This window comes from Phyllobates terribilis, unplaced genomic scaffold (genome assembly GCF_046119375.1).
Source record: "Phyllobates terribilis strain yellow unplaced genomic scaffold, ASM4611937v1 Scaffold_2__4_contigs__length_985480577, whole genome shotgun sequence".
Lineage (NCBI taxonomy): Eukaryota > Metazoa > Chordata > Amphibia > Anura > Dendrobatidae > Phyllobates > Phyllobates terribilis.
This window is the reverse complement of record NW_027362762.1, coordinates 148186634-148209168: the sequence shown is the minus strand read 5'-3', so window position 1 is coordinate 148209168 and position 22535 is coordinate 148186634. Positions and strand designations below refer to the sequence as shown.

Sequence of the window (22535 nt, the reverse complement as noted above, 5' to 3'; positions counted from 1 at the left end):
GATGTTCAGCGTCCATTTGTCCCGAGTTGTCCCTTTCATAGTGAACACTCCTGGTCTATAAGACCCTTGCAGTAGTAAGAATCCCTGTACGGACTGTTTCCCGTCCGGCTTCCCCTTCTCTGAAGGCTTGTGGAGACACAATTCACTGTGAATCCTATGGACCGTAGGTCCCGAACGTACGGAAATGTCTATTCAGATTATCTGAGTACAGGTTCTTCTCTGCTGGACAACTTGTACCAAAGGTGCCCCCTGGACCACCAACTGTACTTGTCTTACATCTTTCTCTTTCTCCCAGGAACTGACTGCAACCAGGAAATTGCTCTCTGATCCACTGTATCAGCTCCTCCCACACTCAGCAGCTCACAAACTCCTTAACCCTTTCCTACACTACCCTCTACTAACAAGTAGGGCAATTAATCATAAAACCTTTTCATATTGCAAACAGGATATGGCATCATATGTACACATACAGACAAGGTGCATGACCAGATCCTGGTCACCCTCTTACATTTCCTCCCTCCTTAAACATGGTCGTCCCGACCATGAGAGCACCTGTAAAAACACAATGCACATTTAAAACATTCGACACATATATTTATATTAAAACACACAATATATTAATTCACTTTTTCTTGTCTTCTTAGTGGTCAATCTTGACCTCGGTCCCACTCGGTTGGGACCCTGGAACACAGCGTTCAAGTTCTTTTGGATATGAGTCCATCGGACTCCGGTCCCCTTGCTCCTGGGACCAAAAACAAATAAACACAAAAAAATTTGTCCACCACAGGCCCGCTGGCCAACAAATCCTGCTCCGACAGTCCTGGAGCAGTGACCCGGCTCAATCCTCAGGTCGTCCTGACAGTTTCTCCCCCTCCCTCCTTTTACTGGGTACGGTCCCGTTGAAGACCATGAACCACTCGACAGTTCTTTACTAGGACACAGTCCATGAAGCAGTTGCGCACAGTCCTTTGTTAACCCTGTTAGGGTTCAGTCCCGTAATCCAGCAGGGGAATGCGCAAACGTGCGCAACAGAACTTGGAGGGGGAAAAACACATACATAAAAAAAATTATCTTCTGGCCGTCCGGCCAGCACCATTGCTCCATGGTGCTATAAGGGCTGGTTGCCCTTTAAGAGACGCGGAACAGTCTCTCTTTAATGACCGCATCCTGGGCCACCTCCAGTCATCACCAGGCTGAACAGGGGCTCCTGCACCTAGGAACGCAGAACAGTTCCTTATCTTCCTCCGTGCAACGAGCACAACCAGATGCTTTCCTTCTTTTCTTTTTAAAGCAGCAACTCACTCGGGGATTCCCCTGTGTCCACCGTAATGGGCCACTCCTTGACCTTGAATATAAATAACGGTGGTCCCAGAGGACGAATCAATGGAGGCCGATCCACTGCTGTTACTCCGGCTCCTCGTCTGCGACACAGATAAACTGGGAGACTCCGACTGTATACTCCCCTGGGAGCCGGCCGTCGCCCTCAGTGACTCCGGAGGCGGGGATGCTGCTCTGGTGCTCACGCTCTCACTCGCGCCCACAGCCAGCTGCACCGCAGCCATCACTGTCGGCCGCACAGGCCGATTTATCATCCGCTCCTCCTTGTCGGACAACACGGTAACGGCCACCGCATACGGGCATCATGGCCCATGTTCCTTAATAAATTTAACTCGGCTACCCACAAGCAAGGGACCGGGGGCATCGATAGACCCCTTGTTGACGTACACCCTCTCGCCAGTCCCCATTTCCTGTACGAATCCGTAGCCGCGAGCCAGGTCAAAGTGTCGTACTAGGCCGCAAGTCATCCGGTCGGTCATTGCTCCTCCCCCCGGCCTCCGCAGCTCCTCGCGGATGCGGCGCTCCCGCCTCTTCTTTTCCGCGATTACCCCGGCGATCCACCGGGTCTCCTCTTCCCCAGGGGCTCTTACTACTTCCTGGTAAGAAGGGGGTTGGGGGCTGGGGGCAGGGCCCGCATCGGGACTCACCGCTACCACGGTCACCGGGGCCGACTCGCCGTCACTTGATGGCACCTCCACGGTCGTTACTTCTCCGGCCGCTTCCTGTTTCTCTCTGGGGCTTGCGACCACGAGCCCCTTCAAGGCCTTTGCAAGGGAGACGGCATCCTCACGCGGATCGTGGAAGGGGTACCAGCCTGGTACGAATGGTAAGCCGCTCTCTACGGGATAGTCATGGAGGTCAAAGACCACCCAGCGACCTCCTGGGCGTCCCTCCTTCTCTTCGCGCTCCCTGCGCCGGCTCCACTCCATTCTTCCACAGCCACCTCGATGAGACATGTTGTTCTGCTGCTCCAGCTTCACTGTCTTTCCCAGCAATGGCGCTGCACTGCTCACCACACGAGGTCTTCCTTCTAGACTCTGCCCCTCCATGGGCGGGGCTGCCTTCGGCAGATCTTCCCACTCTGTCTCTGGGATTTTCAGTGGTAGGCAGAACTTCTTCCTTCGCTGCGCCCACCGTGGGCGGATACTGCTCACAGGGGGCTGTAATCTCCATCTGGGCCGGAGTCCGTACCATACTGCTTTCCGCGCCGTTTTGTGCTCAGGATGCCCACGATGGGCGGAACCTTCGCCAATCTCCGCCATCTTTAGACTCACGTTACCGGCCACCATCTTGGCATCGCCATGTTCATCCGCAATCTCATTTCGTACATTCTTCAATTCTCTCCGCTGCATTTGTTTATCTTCAGGCGCCTCATCTGCGCCGCGGGTCTTCTCCATCCCGCTCTCTTCATGCGAGGTACTCGCATCCTGCCGACTACGCCAATTTTTTAAGGGACTCAGGGTAGTAGTTGTGGCCAACGGCTGATGTGTTCCCATACCCTGGTCCCCTGACAAAGATAAAAGTACACATTTTCCCATGTTGTGTGTGTGGTGCAGAACACTCACATCTGGATCATAGATCTCTGCCGTCTTCAGTCTTCTCATCTCAGGAACGGCCGCACACACATTTAAGGAGTTCTGTTCCATTTTATAAAAAAGAACTTTACTAGAACATTGGTAAATATCTTCACACAGCACATTACATTGTATACCGACTCCCCCAGGGTCACCGTTCGACACACCGCACGTAGAGATGTTCAGCGTCCATTTGTCCCGAGTTGTCCCTTTCATAGTGAACACTCCTGGTCTATGAGACCCTTGCAGTAGTAAGAATCCCTGTACGGACTGTTTCCCGTCCGGCTTCCCCTTCTCTGAAGGCTTGTGGAGACACAACTCACTGTGAATCCTATGGACCGTAGGTCCTGAACGTACGGAAATGTCTATTCAGATTATCTGAGTACAGGTTCTTCTCTGCTGGACAACTTGTACCAAAGGTGCCCCCTGGACCACCAACTGTACTTGTCTTACATCTTTCTCTTTCTCCCAGGAACTGACTGCAACCAGGAAACTGCTCTCTGATCCACTGTATCAGCTCCTCCCACACTCAGCAGCTCCCAAACTCCTTAACCCTTTCCTACACTACCCTCTACTAACAAGTAGGGCAATTAATCATAAAACCTTTTCATATTGCAAACAGGATATGGCATCATATGTACACATACAGACAAGGTGCATGACCAGATCCTGGTCACCCTCTTACAACAGCAACAGCCTAATTCAAATGACGTTTATTTCCAACAAGATGGGGCCCCTCCACATTATTCAAGAGTAGTCCGCGAGTATCTTGATGAAACATTTCCTAATAAATGGATTGACCGAAGAGGCCCACTTGATTGGCCGGCACGTTCACCAGACTTGACCCCAATGGATTTTTTCTTTTGGGGAGTACTCAAGGACAAAGTTTATAGTCGAAAACCAAAAAGTGTCAGTGATTTGAAAAATTACATAAGAGATTCATTTCAAGAAATTAATACCCAAAGAGACTTGTGCAAAAAAGTTTGGCGAAGAGTAAGCGGCAGACTTCAAAGCTGTGCAAATTGTAATGGAAAACAGTTTGAGCACCTGCGTTGATAAAATTTAAGGGCTTTTGTATTATTGTTCAGAATAAAATGTAATTGTCAATGTTCTGCTTGTGTTAGTAAATATAATTTTATATATAAATCAAAATAAATGTTATTATTGTCTGTCCATCTACTTTTGGACCACCATGTGTGTATATGTATATATATATATATATATATATATATATATATATATATATATATATATATATATATATATTGCTCAGTATAAATGAGTACACCCCCTTGAAAAGAATAAAAGTAACACTTGATAATCAAGAAGCATGGTGCATCCCAGCCAGAGGTGTGCATTAAACAAGCACTGCTTGACTCAAGCTTGCCTCCCGAGTCCTGTACTGAGTGACATCACAGCGATGGAAAAGTGCACAGACCAAAATTGATCCATGTACACTAATAATACCAATTTGTATTATCCATGTGTAATAATGGTATCTTCCAGTGTGATAGAGATGCCTCTCAGGAGCCTGGTCTGTATCTGCACCCCCTGTAGCTGCGCCACTGCTATTAACACTATGACACGTTTACAATATAGTAATGACAAACTATAGCGATGTGAGAGTGAGATCAGTGCTATGAAGAAATTGCTGAGATCCAGAGAAAATGTAAAATCTTGAAATCTTCATGTATTTTTCGTCCTATATATTTAGTCACATTTAGAAGTAGTGTGAAATATGAGAGAATTATTTGTCTACTTCTCCCTCAGAAACGAGGTGTCTCATCAGAGGAGGAAGAGGGGGAGGTAGATAGTGAACTGGAGCTGGAGAGGAGACAAAGGTGAGGTTTTCTCCTTTTGATTTTCAATCATCAGATGGTTTAGTTGCTGATATGTATAACAGGACCAGGGTCCCCCGTTCTAGTGATCCGTGAGGGTCCCAGGATTTAAACCTCCAATGATCTAACATTTATCACCAATGCAGTGGATGAGTAGATTTTGAGGCTGGAATACCCTATTATGGTTCATTCCTGCTAAAAAGGAGGCAATTTTGATAATACTATATTGGAAAACTTCTGGTAACCCAGTTCTCTCTTATAAATAATATAGTTAAAAGATAATAAACCTCTATTTGTGTTATACCATTAAAAATACACCCTGTAAGCATTAAAGGCAGAGGGCAACGATACTATCCACCCAACATGCAAAATAAGAGGGAGTAAGGGGCTAGACACCTCTAATGTCCCAAAAGGGCCCTAAATCTTATAGAAGACCCTACCTAAGCCGCAGAGGTTGGCACCCTAAGTTTGCATAATTGTTGCCCCCGCTCAATGTCAGTCACCTAGTAATCCCTCAACAATCCCTAACCTTTGATAATGCTACTAAATATACTCATAATTAACATGTGTGAGGCAGTGACCGGGATCGTATACGAGGGACGTTATATCTCCCCCAGAATGTGTACACAGACCTATTAAATCCATTGGAGTGCATTGCAGTCACAGACACACCTGCTGCTGCAATGCAGGAATGAAGGTGAGCATTGACCTAGTCAGGCTATCTGGCTAAGGCAGATTAGTAAAAACCTGGCAGGGCCTTCATTTCTGGGAGGAGGTCACAGGAGGCAGTGGGGCGGCCTCCTCCCTCCAACCCGGATTTTCCAGTGGCTCTTGCCACAGGTCCTTGAAAACTCCTGCACTAAGGATTAGTGTTGTTCTATGTTGGAAACTGCTAGGAGCACAGCAGGGAAGCTCAGCAGGATTGAGGGTGGCTGAACCCACGCCTGGAAACCCTCTGCACCTGTCAGGCTCGGAGCGGCGGGCACGGCCTTTGCCCTCGGCAACCATTGTGTATGGACTTTCTGTTAACCCGTGAGTTGCTGACATAAAAGCTGTTTATGTTGGAATTGCTTGGGTCACTGCCTCAGTTACTGCACGGTGTGAACACCGCTGCCTTACACATGACATAATATCATAGGGATAAAAAAGAAAGAGTAACCGAAATATAGCTAATAGTTACTGATACCTATTACCTCCTCATTGAAAGACATACATGTCTGCTTAGAGTCCATGTTACCACCTCAACGCGTTTCCCCAATGTAATAAAAGGTTCATCAGGAGGCTCGGTAGTGAATGTCAGTAGGACAATGTAGAGGGACGCCAGGTCAAAGCTTTAGCCCCTTATTCCCTCTTTTCTGCATTGGGAGGATAGTATTATTGTCCCCTGCCTTTAATGTTTGGTATTTTGTTATCCCTGTTAGGATATATTTTTAATGGTATTACTAAATAAAGGCTTATTGTCTTTGGTGGCAGTATAGTAGCAGTGTTTAGGGTATAAAACCCCTTCATCAGGCATAAGGTTGTTGCAAGAGGAGAGAATAGGTTGAGTTGTATGTCTACGGTCTGGGGTTTTATGCCCCTGAAGAGAACCGGTAGAGCACTGTGCTAGTGTAATAAAAACCTCAGATCATGGAATTACAACTCAACTTATCCTCTACTTCTGCTACAACCTTATACCTGGCTAAGTGTTTTTAATAGCCCAAACATTGCTACTGCACTCTCACATTTGACTGAATAATCACAAGTGGAGTAAACTTTTGGATTTCATGAATAAGGAGTATTTTGACGTATATTCAGTGGTGCGCTGTTCCTACAACTTGTTTTAGTATTGATCCCTGGATGAGCATGAGTGGTCTTCTCAGAAGGATTGAGCATCCAGCACCAACATTGCATCTCATGAGAGTGTGCTGCCTACAGATTTCTCCTTCTGTAGGTCTCTAATATAATCTTCGAATATTGGATCTGAAAATAAAACTAATGAATATTTTCAATATTGTCTGAAACTATTAGTTAAAGAGGTTGTCAACAACTTAGACAAGTCCATTCTCAATCCCTATGTTTCCCTCCAGAAAAATAACAACACTTATGCTCAACTCCGGTGCGGGTGCTCTTCCAGCGGTGTTGGCACCGGTTCTTTCCAATCCCCGTTGCCAATCAGCGATGGCATCACTCTCTTCTATGGACGTAATTAACATCTGGAAGAAGTGAGAGAGCAGCCAAAACTTTCACTTTCTCTGGATGTCTGTGATTTGTCTGAAGGAGAGGAGAGTAAAGCCAGTGCTGATTGGCCGCAGGGATCGCGTGGCATAATGTCACACAAGCCCCGGGAGAGCGAGTGTGACACTGCTGGAACAACACCTGTACCGGAGGTGAGTATAAGTGTTATTATTTTACTGGGGGGAAACATAGGGATTGAGAAAGGGTTGTCAGAGTACTGGACAACCCCTTTAATGGCCTCTCTGTCTGATGCAGGAGTTCCTTATTGTTTATATTTGCACATTGGCCATCATTTGGGAATGGTTGTACCTGGTACTGCAGCTCAGACCAAAGGATGCCGGAACTACCAGTCAGGCTTACACCTGGGGCCCCCACAAATCATACCATGATGACCCAATCAATAGAGAAGTCATGGACATCCACTTTATTTCACCTCCATTAAACTGTCACTGATGGCATTTTGTCTTCTGTGCAGGTGGCAGGCAGAGATGTCTCAACATCAATCTCCCAGCTCAGAAAACTTGTCAGATGGTGAAGAAGGGAACACAACAGATCTCTCCCACAGCGTCACTCCAGATGTGCTCAGCACCAATACAGATGAACGCCCTGATGAGCGCTCCGAGGATCTTGTTTCTCAAAGCTCAGAACCTCCACTGGATCTTCTGACCCAGTCTGATGGGCTCTCTGAGAAAGAAGCTGTTGTCCAGAAGGTGAAAACTCAGCTCAGCAACGAACAAACAGCAGGAGAGGTGAGATATGAATTTGTTAATTTGTGCACATATCCATAAAGACAGTAACAAACAACTTTCACCTTCTCCTATTGAGGGTTTGGCCATGGAAGAGGAGGCAAAATCTGTAAAAAAAATGTTTTTATGGTGAACATAGTTATAGTGACTGTTAAACAGGGCTAGAGTTTAACCCATCTGATGTTCTTGAGTTAAACTGGTTTTCCCACGAACAAAAGTTCATTTTAATCAATAGATCTTGGAATGATAATAAGTTCCACAATTGGAAGTTAAAAAATGTTCCTGTGCTGAAATAATCTTATAAATGAGCCCCTGCTGTCTACTGTGTAATGGCTGTGTCAGACCGTGCAGGAACATGGTCTCATCATACCACAGCTCCTGGGTAGAGGAGAAAGCAAAAGAGTATACAGACATTACAGCACGGGATCACAGCTGATTCTTTAAAGGGAATCTGTCAGCAGGTTTTTGCTATGTAATCTGAAGACAGCAGGAGATAGAGGCTGAAACACAGAATTCAGGGAAGTGTCACTTGTCAAGCAATTAACATTGTGAACTACACTAGTCCGGCAATGCCCCCTACTGTGATAAGCAGCTCACTGTCTATGGACTCTGTACATGGAGAACCTGGTGTGGGCGGGGTTAGCTTTCTCAGCTCTGCTTCATGTGAAATCTAAAAGCTCTGATTTTGTCAGAACGGCTGCACCCAATAATCTAAGTGATACATCGATGGATTCAGCTTCTTTTTACCTACATGACACTGCTCTCAGATTCCCTTTAAGTGAGTTAATACATTTCCCTGTCTGTTTAAAAACATGTTTTAACTCACAGAAAGAATAATTTGTAATACTATTCTGTCCTGTCTGTATACTCTTTTTTGTGTCCTTCACTGCCCAGGAGCTGTGGTATGATCAGACCATGTTCCTGCACGGTCAGACACAGCCATTACACAGGACACAGCAGGGGCACATTTATAAGATTATCTCAGCACAGGAACATTTTTTAACACATCCAATTGTGGAAATAATTATTATTCTAAGGTCTATTGATTAAATATAATACTACATTTACATACAAAAAAGAGAGGAGGCCATATGTCAGGAACGGAAAGGTGCAGAAACAAAAACGAACAGCAGCATTAGAACAGGTAAAACCAAAATGCATATTTATTTCAAATGCATATTTATTGGATGGTCAGCCGGTCTCGCTGAAATGAATGGATTCAGCCTACATTAGTTTAATGGGGATGGCCACCTTTTGAATGTTTTTCTAACATAATAGAGAACTACATGAGAGGTACTATGGTTCATTAGGGAAGTCAAGTTTGTATTATATTTACTTTTTACTATGCATCAATAACTAAACAGTTGAGGGTGACTGCTATGTATGTGACCCTTTAACAAAACATATCACATACAAATGAATAAAAGCTTGTGTGACTTCAATGGGAAATATACCATAAAATAGTAACTCATTTTTCTTTTTACAGAATGTTGGCCTGTACGATGACTCCGACTGTGACAGCACCGAACTTGACCACTCGCTGGCTGCAACGAATTCGTGATGCCAGAGTAAAGATACCTCCTGACTGTATATAGAGGAAATATTTATATAAATATAATCTATAAATATAAATACATAATATGTGAATAGACTGAGCCACACCCCAGTCCTACACTTCCCGGCCTCTCACACCCAATGACGACACACACAATCTCCGCTCACTTAGCAGGGGATCAAGGTTTGGATGCACTGGAAATATAATAAGCCTGCACACCAAAGCAGAGAGAGACTATTCTGACTGTTTTGTAAAGGCAGTGGAGAAGATAAAGGGCACAGAATGAAATAATTGCCTCCTTTCTGCAAACACCTGCAGCGGGTGGTGTGATATAATCTCACTAATTACCTCCAGTCCTCATTGAACCACATAGCTGGTCTTTAGATTGTGCGAGCTGAGATGGTTCAATCACTGTGTATCTTGGTTTAAAGCACCACTACCCCTAAAATACAGGGTGATCCAAAATGAGATGTCATCTTGTAACATTCACAAATGTTTCCAATTCTGCTTTTGAGATCCACAACCATGTTTCTTAATTTTCTGTTGAACCTGTAAGGATGGATGTCTCCTGTGGCCCTCAGAGAATAGGAACTAAGCTTGGTAATGGATACCACTTGGGTGTAGTGCGCACTGGGTCCAAGGATAACGTGGTCGCTTTGAGGTGGGTTCCACTTTGGTCCACCTAAGGAAAGAAAAGGGCAAAAGTGTCCAAGTCACCTTCTATAAGATAAATTACTGTTTTAATGTAAAGCACAAACAGTAATATTTTGGTATCCAGACCTTTCTCAAGGTGTCAAAGCTTAATACCTAGTTTCAGTAGAGTATCACAAAAGTCACACACTACAAGTACCATGATTAAACATTCCAATGTGATTTAAGCTATAATCACAAGCCTACGGAAAGTACCAGAGGTTCCTTCAATACACATAGTCTCACACAAAATTATGGGCCACCACAGCCCAGCAGAAGAAAATCAGGGTGTAGTTCTTATGGGTTTGTTCACAAGTAACACATTAGCTGTTACTGATGGTAAGTCTGGGCTTGTGCCTAAGACTGATATGCTCGAGTAGGCCCCAGACAGGCACTCCACATATGCCATGGTTTTTTTTTCTTCATTTTTGAGTTCTTAGCCATCTACATGTGAATTTGTGAATGTTATTGGATAATTTGACATAGGTGACCTGTATTTTAGGATTAGCGATCCTTTAAATTTCCAACCAATAAATTGATTACTGTATATTAAGTGCAGAGATTTATCACTGCATGGTAAAGTCTTCAGAAGTTCAGGGTCTCTAGAGATGGACAATATGCTAGAATTATGTTCTCGACAGTAGAAATGCACTGTAATGTAATGGAGTTTAGCTTTGACCTGTAATATTGGAGCTTAGTCACTAATGGCAAGCGCAGGACAGCAAGCAAGGACAAGCAAGTGCTGATAAATGTCTTAATATATCCTCATAGAAGTTGGAGCTATTTTTGTGATACAGAGCTCCGATTCTCCCACATAAATGATAAAGATCGGGGGGTCTTGCAGTTTTTTCAAGGGGTAGCAATAGGTCAGGACCTTCATGTCCGTTTACATTACATTATCTGCTGCCCTTAGTGACTGCCGATCAGCTACTTGTTTGGTGATCGGTGGTCAATTAATAGCCTGTTTACACAGGCTGACCCCGCTTCAGATGTGCACTGAATGATCAGTAATAGATTGCTCAGTGCACATAGGCTGCACTTGTTCTTGGCAGCACTGTTTACACAGAACAATGCACTAATAACAATGATGATCTTTTGGGCAAACCAGAAGATCGTTTCACCCTACAAACAAGCATTTTACTCATTCATCGGGTGATCGGCAGATTGTTTAGACTGCAAAATAATCGAGAAATAAGTGTTCCTAGAAAAATAATCTTGCAGTGTAAATGCACTTTTACTGCTTACTGTTTTATTAAGAACTGTTCATATTTCTGTTTGCAGTCTTTGGTTTATTTTGTTCTGTCATCAAAGCAGAAAACTGAAAAATGTCAGAGGCTTATTGAGTACAAAGTATTAACAGTTTGAAATAAGCTCTTTGTAGTGGCAGCAGCAAGAAGTCAGAAGAGTATCATTTTGCTTTTTATGTATACAGAGGATCAATTTGGAACTCTTTATCAGAAAAAAAATGATGTCTGAGTGTTAGGATATATTAAGAAATTAATCAGCACTGGATTCTGGGCCTATTTAGATGCTAAAAAAAATATTGGAAAAAAAATAGAGTGACTTTATAGATGCAAATTTGCCTAAATCTTTTAGACTGTGCTACACATGCCACCCCTATCTGCTGGAAATCATAATGACGCAAAACACTTTTTGAACCGATTATTGTTTTGTAGTAAATTCATCTGCATTTAAGAGGTATTCTCAAGTTCTTAAATTTCTTTAATTAGTTAGACGGCATGAAAATAAGCAGGTTTGCAATTGACTTGCTTTTTCTTTCTGCTCGAATTCTCCTGTTTGCAATGACAGAATTATCTTTTATAGAGTACAGCTGGTTTCCATGGAGCTTGGTCTCCGGACTTTGGCTAAGAGCAGTAGTTACATTCCAGTATAGAGGTTAACTCTTAACATCCCAGTCACCTCTCTCCAGTTCATTGATTTCTATACAGCGGTTAGCTGCACACTTCCCTCCCCCTTCCTCTCATCTTCTGAAGAGATGCAGTTATAAATCACCAGTCCGCAGCTTTCAGAGCAGGCTCTCTGCTCTCCTCTCGCTGTCCAGAGCTGTGTGCTTTTTCAAATAATGCCCAGTTATCTCTATGTGTTAATATAGTGATAGCAGTGTAGACTCCAGAACAACCACTGATAGAAAAATGTGTTATAGCAGAACTTTTGTTGGGCATTATACTTCTAGTAATGCAACAGTTCTACTATTCACCAGAGCTGTCACTCAAGGAGAGCCCGCCCTGCTGGAAACCAGGAAATAAGGAGACTGTAAGGAGATTGCAGAGCTTTGAACTGTTCAAGAGACAGCTTGAGAATACCCCTTTAATGTGAGTTGGGAGGATAATCCAAAAGCCAGTTGTGCACTGTGCACAGTTTACATTTAGTGACTAAGCTCCTATGTTGTGAGTCGTTTCACAGTAGGCTTCGATGCATCAGTATAACTTGTACTTTACAAATTACCCCTGCTTCTAAGGGGAGTTATACCAATAGGATTCAATAAGAGACTGACATTAAGGAATTAATCTAAAAGGCTTTGAATGTAACTGCATGTGGATACACCATGAAAAGGTGTCTTGTAACATTCACATGGGATTATCTAATCTCACCTACTGAATAAGGATAGATAACATTATGTAAATTAAAACTGTATTTCTATTTATTTTGGGGGGTGATACAACCTGGGTATGTCATGTAGTAAGTGTAAAAATGTCCCTTTACTCGAGTGGATGTTAAACTTAACTTAAAGGTTTCTTAAAGTGTACATATCTCCTGCATAGAGTGGGGGCATGCTTATTGTGTGCTTTTGCCATATCCTAACCTGGTGATACTCTGAGATTCAGTCTTCCTATTGAATTGGTTAGCTTTCATATGATCAGTTGCACCAAAGGGCTTTCTACCAGTTTATGCAGGTTCCATTGCTTCTTTGTCTTGTTGCATGACCTGCCCAGTTTGGCTTTCGTGTGGCTCTGTAAAATGCTATCATATACACAAGCCTATATTTGTCATCTGCAGAACACCTATACCAAAGCAAGAGGTGATTGTCATTTGTGGTAGGATCATGCTATAACATCAATGTTCAATTTTGGAAATAACACAATTCACAAATTCTATTGCCATATTACCTACCGTACTTTACTCTGTCATGCAGGAGGGTCACTTGTGGGTGCCAGGGGTGTCACCAATAAGCCATTCCAACAAGTATGTAAAGACGTAGGACTAGGACAGCAAACTGTATCTTTGTCCAAGGTACAGAGAATCCTAGCTCCGCCACTGCATTATGGTATGGTAATATGAGGGTGGTTAGAGATCCAAACCACAAAAAACAACGCAAAGAAACATACTCTAATTTTTCTACTACATTTGCGGTTTATGTTGGTAAATATACTTATGAAAAGGGCTTTTTCAGATATATACTCAGAGTAAAATCCAACTCATGCCAGATGGTCACTTATGCACTGGCATTGGATCATCATCGGCAATATGTCTCTACCGGTCAGGCCATTTAGTGGCTTCTAACTTGTTCTGGGATACTCACTATGGTTTGCTTGAACAGTATTTTAGTTAGAGCTCAAAGAACCAAAGTTTTGCTCCCTAATCACTAAAGAGGATCTCCAATGCTCAGGTTTTGGTAATTGGGGGAGAAAGGTTGAACTTGATGGACCTAGGTTTTTATTCAACCTACGTTACTATGTTACTATATAGAGGGATGTCTTACACTAGAAGAGGTCCCACTGTCTAGGAACTCCCTAGATTGGATAGAATTGACCTATTACCAAATGTTTGGACCATAAAAACAAGATGAGCCTAGATAGCCCCAATTCTGTATTTATGCATGAATACCGGAACTGCTCTTTAACCCCCAAGTGGCTCCCTACTATATCCTACTATAGATTTATAGGCAGAGAGCTTTCTACACAGATCACTGCCTCAGATTAATTTTGTGCTGATATAGGTAAATTTGTGATTGTTACAAGCATGTCTTTTATATAAACTGAAATGGACCTTATGTCTTATCAGTCCTATAAAGTGTCTTACAAGTCACTGTGTACAATAGACATCTTTTGACAAACTCCCATTGGTGCTATGCTCTGTAAACCAGCCTTGCATTAAACCACTCGTCGAGATCCATTTTTTCCTTAGATAACTTTAATCTCATGGACATGAACTATTCAGTCCTGACTAAAGGGACTTTTCGTTGACTGGATAAAAATTGTTTTTGATGGCGTATACTGTAGTTACAGATCATAAATGCATTTTAGTGAATATTGTGCACAGTAAGAAATTAAGGAAAATTACAGTGGCCAGCTGCTTATTAAACCATGTTACATTTCCAAGTAAATGTTCAATCATCTGAGATTATTGAGACAAAAAGAGACATATATGTCTCTCCATTCCTAGATTCCTTCTTGGCTTTGGCTCAAAAAATAACCAAATTATTATATTCAAACTCTAAACTCCAAAAAGTTCTACTTAAAAAACTACAGCAGTTTTGCACATTGTAATTTACCTCTCATGTTTGTACTTCTGGGAGTTATTTCCAATAGATGATGTTTGGGTTTAGGGATTGTCCGTGAGGCTTTTATGCAGGAACTTGGTTACAGAGCAGTTCTCTGCAAAGGGTGCTAGAGGAGGCAGATATTCGAGGTGCTTTCCGTCACTTGTATACATGCCCATATATGAGTTCTAATTTTTATATACAGGGGAAGTAAGCACTAGGATGCATTTAGGGTATATTCACACAAAGTGGTTGGGCTTTTTATTAGGTTTGCAGCAAGAACCACTATATCTAAATATACTCAAAGATCACAATGAGAGATTGCATCAAACATGATCATCAAGTCATGAATAAAGCATTTTATTGAGTAAGTGGAAAATTGGATATACAACACCACACCTTGTGTCATTTGCTTATTTGTTATTAAATGGGTTCTTTGGGAGTAGAAACCTAAAATAAAGAGAAAGGAAATGCCATTAAAAACAAATTCCTAAATAAGTTTAATTAGCAAATTACATTCGTTTTGTCAAAGGAGGTAATTACCATTGTTATTAGGACATGTGTCTGTGAGCACGTGCAGTAAGAAGCTTCACCCCCCTTAATGTGTAGGAAGATGTCCTACCAGTGGGTATTTTGATCTAATACTGGAAAAGTTGCTTACACTGCAGTCAATCCTGTTCTTCTGATTTAATACTGGAGATACCAGGGGTGGTAAGGTAAGAAGAGGCTGCTCACACTACTGTCCATCCTGTGTTTCTGATCTAATACTGGAAACACCAGGAGTGCTGAAGTAAGAAGAGGCTGCTCATACTGCTGTCCATCCTGTGTTTCTGATCTAATACTGGAGATATTAGGAGTTCTGAGGTAAGAAGAGGCCACTCACATGCTATCCACCCTGCCTTTCTGATTTAAAACTGAAAATACCAAGGGTGCTAAAGTAAAAAAAAGAGCACTCACATTGCTATCCACCCTGCCTATCTGATTGAATACTAGAGATAACAAGAGGCTGCCCCACCCCCTGTCTTTTTTAGCTATTACTGGAGATATCAGGGGTTCTGTGGTAAAAAAAAGGCTGCTCACACTGCTGTCCACTCTGTATTTCTGAATTCTAGACATAATGATGTAAAGAACCCATATCAAATACAGTCAAACTATCTCCAGGTTAACGCATCCACTGATCATTCAGATAGCCAGGGTGAACAGCAGCTTTTTCTGACCTAAGCACACCTGGTATCTCCAGTATTTGATCAGATACACAAGAAGGACACCAGTGTGAGCAGTCTCTACTTACCATGGCACCCCTGGTATCTCCAGTATTAGATCAGATAGACAGGGTGGACAGCAGTTTTTCCTGACCTAAGCACCCCTGGTATCTCCAATATTAGATCAGTGCGAGCAGATTCTACCTACCTTAGCATTCCTGGTATCTCCAGGCATAAAACAGGTGTCTGTGAGCATGCGCTTCCTATTGCACATATTCATAGACACCAGTCCTATTAAAATTCTAGTTCAGGTTTCTGTCAGTGTAAAAAGACAGCAGCATTTTGATGTACTATAGTGATTACTTTTCTATACAAATGTGATTTGCTAATTAATAGGCATAAAGGATTTACTTTTTTTCTATTACAGAAGAGAGCCCTTTTAGTAGTAAAAATTAGTAAAAATAAATTTAAACCTAATTCAATTGAAATAGAAACTCCATTACTTTCTATGCAGTTGTTGGATTTCGAGGTACCAGTCCTTGACGATGGAACCTTGCTTGGTGATTATGTCCCAGGCGAGGTATGAATTAAACTCAGTGATGCTGTAGTTTATTGTAATGCACTCTGTCAAATGGACCAAATGCATAATGATGAGACCCCTATTAGAATTCACATAATATTCAATGAGAAGGCATCTTGGTAACATCTATGGGAGAAGGCAGAACATGTATTCTGCGGTCATAAAACACACGAGATTAATGGGAAAATATTAGGTTATTATAGTTATTTAAACATACATTACATCTAATAATCATAAAAGAGATGTCCTGGACAAAAAAAAGTTAGGCTTTGAGTTAGGCTTTGTTCACAACTTTGTGGTGGTATTCCATCATATCAGAAGCCACGACACTCTGTTGGGTTCAACAGAAGTTTTGGACCTTTACATATTCTTGCTATCAAAACTGACAGAATTGCCTTACCAGAAGCCTCATGAGTAGAGATGCTGAAAATCAATTCGCAGGACCAGATAGAGCAGCCACATTATTAATCTGTGGCCAATGGATGGAAGCCTTGAGAACTTCCTTGTAACTGACGGCATCCCAGACTCCTCTTTTGATTGGTGTGACGTCGTTGCTGCGTGACGAGCACGTAACATTGCGCCATGCCAGTTAATCAAAAGAAGAGCCTCGGTTGATGGCAGGTAGAAGGCGGTTCTCAGGACTCCCATCTGAAGGCCACTGAATACTGATCTGACTTTTGGACAGGGCCCTGCAAATCGATTCCCACCTTCTCTACTAATGAGTACAAAGTTATGTTAGTCAGCGCTTCCGTAGTCCCTTCTGTTCGATGTTTAGTTCCCTGTGGTGAGGACATCAAGCTTAACCACTTGGTTTCAGCAGTCAGTCACTGCCCAAAACGGTTTTGTGCCATATACTCAAATATCATCGCTAAAGCTATTTCTTGGCTACAATTATCACATGCATATATGGAATGTCAGGGAAGTAAAAACTGGCGGGGGACCACCAGATCGTTGACGCTGGGTGGGGGTAATTAACAAAGTGCATATTGATTATTTTGGTTTGTGTTTACTTTTACACAAATTATTTGCTTAGTCCAATTTTTTAAAATCCCTTTAATGCATTAGGTATTTCGGAGTGTTTGATTAGTCTATTCATTTCTGGTAGCCGAGAGTTAATGAAACATAATAAAAGTTTAGCATTGTACCAACAAAGGTTGCATTCAGACTAAGGTTTGGGAGATCTGTTCTATTATCTTTTTTAACCAAAAATGAGGATGGATCCCTGAGCAAAGGGAAGAAGCAAAACATTCTCAAAGGAAAAATTCTGAATATAATGTCCTTAAAACTGGTAAAGATATATATTTGGGATTTTTGGATTCACAGCCATACTTACGGGGATTGTTTGTCACCTTGTACAAGATATGAATCTGTGACAGTAAAAATCTTAAAATCTCAATAGGACAATTATTGGTAGAAGTGGCCAAGGTTATTTGGACAGCTTATAAAATTATAGCAGACAAACCAATTGTAAGTTTATGGTTTTAGTTTAGATCTATTCAATCTTTACTTCTGTAGATCTTTGGATGGATTTAAAACAAGTCTAAAGTTTAAGTTTAATAGAAGAATTAACTTTTTTAAGGAACGGTGTAGAATATCCGAAAAAAAATGTTTTCTTGACTCCATTTATAATGATTGCTTATCAGACAGAGAAAATTGCATTTTATTAATGGATCTCAAGGCATCTCTAGTATAGCTAGGGATATCAAGATATGTAGAACGCAATGGGAAACCTGAGATATCACTACAGTTCTGAACAGGTTACAGATTGTTAGGGAAATAATCCTAAATTTGCATTCCAGGATAAACTATTATTTAAGATTGTTAAATATTAAAAATCTATATAATTAACTTTATTTTAAATTATTTAAATAGATCTTTTTATTTAATTTAATATATTTAATTTACCAATGTTTGCTGCATTTTAACCTTAAACGGGTTGTCTTCCTTTGATTATCCTTTTTTTTGTTAAAAGGATCTACAGAAGTAAGCCGATCACAGAGTTTCTTGCTGCTAGGGTGCATAGTGATCTGCAATAAGTTTTTATCCGTTCTCCTGACATTACTGTTTTAGAACTAATTAGAATTTCTTCTAGGACTTCTGGGGAATCTTTTCTTTTAATTCTTCTTTGTGCCATTCCTCTCTGTTACTCATCCTAGAAATTTATGAATAAATTTCCAACTGGGTGTTACCAATTGAGGGTGTGGCCTAATTGCAGACTGACAATATCCAATCAGTGCTGACATTTCCAGACTGTAAATGGACACGCCCATTTGACAAGAGAAATGTTAACAATATTCAAATATATTAAGGGGGATAACAGAGGAGTAGCACAAAGCAGAGTGATAGGATAAAAGCTCCACATTGGTTATTTCTTAGGGAATTCAAGTATTGACTAAAACAAATATGTCAGGGGTGGTGACATTTCCTGCAGTGCCCCTGCAGGAGAAATGAAGCATTACACAATTTCTGATTAAATCTATACACTTAGGTGTATATGTTGAATCCACCAGACTTTGCTCATTGCAGCTGCTCTCTTTCACAAAAAAAATTGATAAAGGAATTTAATAAGGGACTTGACTGTAGAAGCTTGAGAATGCCGTAATAAGGTACTTTAATATAGATTTTCTAAACCAGACAACACTTTTTATTTGAGCCACAATTTATTATGACAAGTGCTAATAGTTTGTAATAAAATGCAGTAACATAATATCTAGGTAGTACAATATGCAGATCGTAGGCTACAATGTAAATAAGAGCTAACTATACAGAAAGCCATACGTAGCCCTTAAAGTGACATATTGAAATTCCAACATGGCACCCGTGAGAAATGCTGTTTGCATGGTACGTTATGGTTGAACAAAAATGTATTTAGAAGAAAATAGAAGAGACCTTTCACCTGTGGTTTTCACTAGAACCTAATGTGTTAAAGAATGTATTTATTCTGCAGACCAAAGAGGAAATATATAATAAGAGAAGACAAAGCGCAGACTGGACTAAGAAGTACAGCATGTAATAATGTTTAGGGGTATTACGTGCAATGTGTATGGATAGAGCGTAAATTGTCAGGGCATGAATCCTGGTCTGCAGGTGCATGAAGTCACTTAAATATCTATATTATTAAATGAAGGTTTACATTATAGAGCGATGTTATACGGAAGTATTCTGCTATTAGATCACATAAAATGTTTATCCTTTCACTATCCAAGGTGCTTGTGTAAGATTGCAGTATGTAATTAACCATTCTCTAAGCTGTTGCAAAACTTCAGCTCCCACCACGTCATGTTGGGGACCACTGCACTGAACTGTGACTGAAGACTAAATGCAACAGAAGCAGTCATTTTATGGGCTGAACCAACCTTATGTCTGAGTAAATTACTTTGAATATCAAGAGGCCTCAATGTATTTCCAAATTTACCTGTCAATATAGGGAGGCAAGGATTGGTCATCCATGGTACAGAAGAACGACAGGGATTCAGGTGCTACAGCTAGGATATGAAAAACTGGTAAAACACTCTAGTGTTAGGCTGGAGAGAGATATTACATGGTGGATTTGTGGTACACAGTTCACAGATGCTGGTTGTTACAGATCCTCCATGTTACATATCTGGGCTACCTATAGCTTCTCACTTTGGCCTACAGGTCCTCGTACCAGTAGTGTAACTTGAATCTCATCGGTTGCCATGCAGGTCATCCAATTATTACAGGTCTTCAATAGCATTTGTCATCTTATATGGACCAAAGGGACCTTTTTTGCCCCTCTAGACTCCAGGGCCAAAGTGTGACAGCAACCTCTGCACCGACTATAGCTACGCAACCTACCTCTTACACATTAAAGTCGGTTGAACCCACCAATTTCGGTAGATCAGCCAACCAACTTGTGTGTATTGGAATCTGCTAATTTTCAAACTCCCGACACTTATGTTCTCCCGCTAGATCAGATGCCAGGCTAAGCCGAGGATTCATGTGTATGGGGGAATCGGCGTAGTTGTATGGGAACCTTGAAGATTCTATTTCCTAATATATTCATAGGCTGCAAATGCATAAATATTGGTGAAGCCCACAATATGACTGTTTGAGAGGGACAGGGACAATTCTGTAACATGGTGCATAGCTTACAATTATTCTGCAACCTATAGCATCCAACCAGATGGGTTTATTATCTGTTTGGTAACCACAGTTCCCTGGCCTAGAAATGCAAAACCACAGTTTGCTGAGGAGAATGTATTTATACAAGATCGGCAACTACAGGACAGGTGAAAGATAATCACATCTTCCTACACTTGCACCCTTTCCGCTGACTGCACCGTCTTGTTCTATTCTGACATGTTTTGCTTCTACAAGTTAAAAGACGACATATTAACATTAAGAGATTTTGACACACGCCCCATGAGGTTGATACCTTTGACATGTTACACCCACAGTGCTACTCCATACCAGATCGGTACATCTTAGTGTGTATGTATTATGATAATGGCGGACTCTGATGCTGCCAGCAATTGTCCCTGCACATTACCTATTAAATATCAAGCATTTTGTATTTAAAGGATCCTGTGTTTTCATTTCTGTTTGTGCGGATAGCTTTACTCTATGTAAATGTTAATGTCTCTGTATATACCGTATATTCCGGCGTATAAGACGACCTGGTGTATAAGACGACCCCCTACTTTCCTGTTAAAATATAGAGTTTAGGATATATTCACCGTATAAGACTACCCCTTTTCCAACGCATACCAAACACCGGTAAAAATTAAAAAAAAACAGATTTGAATTTAACATGGTCCTTTTTTAATTTAAATTCTTATGACATGCAGGTATATAGCAGGAAAACTGTCACTCATAAACATATTAAAATAGGGGGGACCCCACGTCATTTTTTGGGGGGGTCCCCCATTCTAATAGCTAGTAAAGGCTAGGTATTCAGCTGGGGGCTGATATTAGTAGCCTGGGAAGCTCCGTGGGTATTACCCTCTTCCCAGACTTCAAACATCTGCCCCAGCCGTCTGCTTAACCTCCGCTAGAGACTATAATGATGGTGGATCCCACGCCAATTTTCTTTTTAAAAAATCCTTTATTTTAACACTAAATGACAATTGAGGGGTTAATAAAGATGCAGTCCCTAAATTATTAATTTTGTAATTAATTTTTCCCAAAAATGTTGACGTGGGGCTTCGCCATATTTTTGTGTCCAGCCAGGTACAGCAGGCAGGAACGGGCTGCCCCCAACCACCAGCTGCCTATTTGTACCTGGCCGGACACAACAATATAGGGAAGCCCTTTTTTTTTAATTATTTCATGAAATAATTAAAAAAAAAAATACGTGGGGCTTCGCCCTATTTTTGTGTCCAGCCAGGTACAACTAGGCAGCTGGGGACTGGAATCTGCAGCGCAGGGAGGCCCAAGCTTTCTGGGCCCCACCCGCTGCAAATTGCAGTCCGCAGCCACCCCGGAAAATGGCGCGTTCATAGAAGCGCCATCTTCTGGCGCTGTACCCAACTCATCCAGGGCCCTGGTGCGGTGGCTCACTGGGTAATAAAGGGGTTAAGGCCAGCTTGGCATTATCAGCTGGCCCTAAGCCCGAAATTCATGGGGTCACGCCAATATTAGACATGAACACCATGAATTTCTAGTAAAGTAATTAAAAAAAACACAACACCCAGAATAAAGTCCTTTAATTGAAATAAAGACACAATTTTTTAATGTTCTAAATTAAACCATACTTACCATCACGCCCATTCCAGCTGAAGCCAACGATCTCCTGCAATAAAAGTAAAATAATAAAGCAACCTCATCCTTACCTCTCCATGGTTCCCAGGACCGGTCCAGCTCTGCTACATTCACATGACAGGCTGCACCGCAGCAGAACGCTGCCGTTCAGCTTGCCATGCGGCAGACACTGAGAAGCGCAGGCATGCTTGTGCTCCTCAGTGTCTGACTGTGACGGCATCCAGATGAGCTGAGATCATGTCCAATGAACTCGGCTCACCTCATGCACGTCACTGACAGCGTGGGAAAATTCTCCTGCTCCCCGCATGCGCAGTAGAAGTTTCCCACGCTGTCAGTGACGGACGTCCAGGAGGTGAGCTGAGTTCATTGTCGGCTCATCTGGATGCCGTCACAGCCAGACACTGAGGAGCGCAAGCATGCCTGCGCTTCTCAGTGTCTGCGGGATGACAGGCTGGATGGCAGCGTTCTGCTGCGGTCCAGCCTGTCATCTCGATGTAGCAGAGCTGAAGCTGTCGTGGGAACCATGGAGAGGTAAGGATGAGGTTGCTTTATTATTTTTCTTTTATTGCA

At 41.9% G+C, this 22535-nt stretch overlaps 1 protein-coding gene across 5 annotated transcripts in view; it reads left to right on the top strand.

Moving 5' to 3' along the window:
• MAP3K12 (mitogen-activated protein kinase kinase kinase 12) overlaps positions 1–20778 on the top strand; it is a 226305-nt gene extending 205527 nt beyond the window's left edge. For 4 of the 5 annotated variants that reach the window (XM_073662959.1, XM_073662962.1, XM_073662961.1 and 1 more), the window contains exons 12-14: positions 4683–4753; positions 7443–7716; positions 9200–20778. In XM_073662959.1, the coding sequence (XP_073519060.1) occupies positions 4683–4753; positions 7443–7716; positions 9200–9274 (420 nt within the window). In that variant the 3' untranslated portion in view covers positions 9275–20778. The remainder of the gene's footprint in view (positions 1–4682; positions 4754–7442; positions 7717–9199) is intronic. The other variant, XR_012270379.1, reaches the window with a different exon arrangement.
• Positions 20779–22535: the final 1757 nt, after the last annotated feature.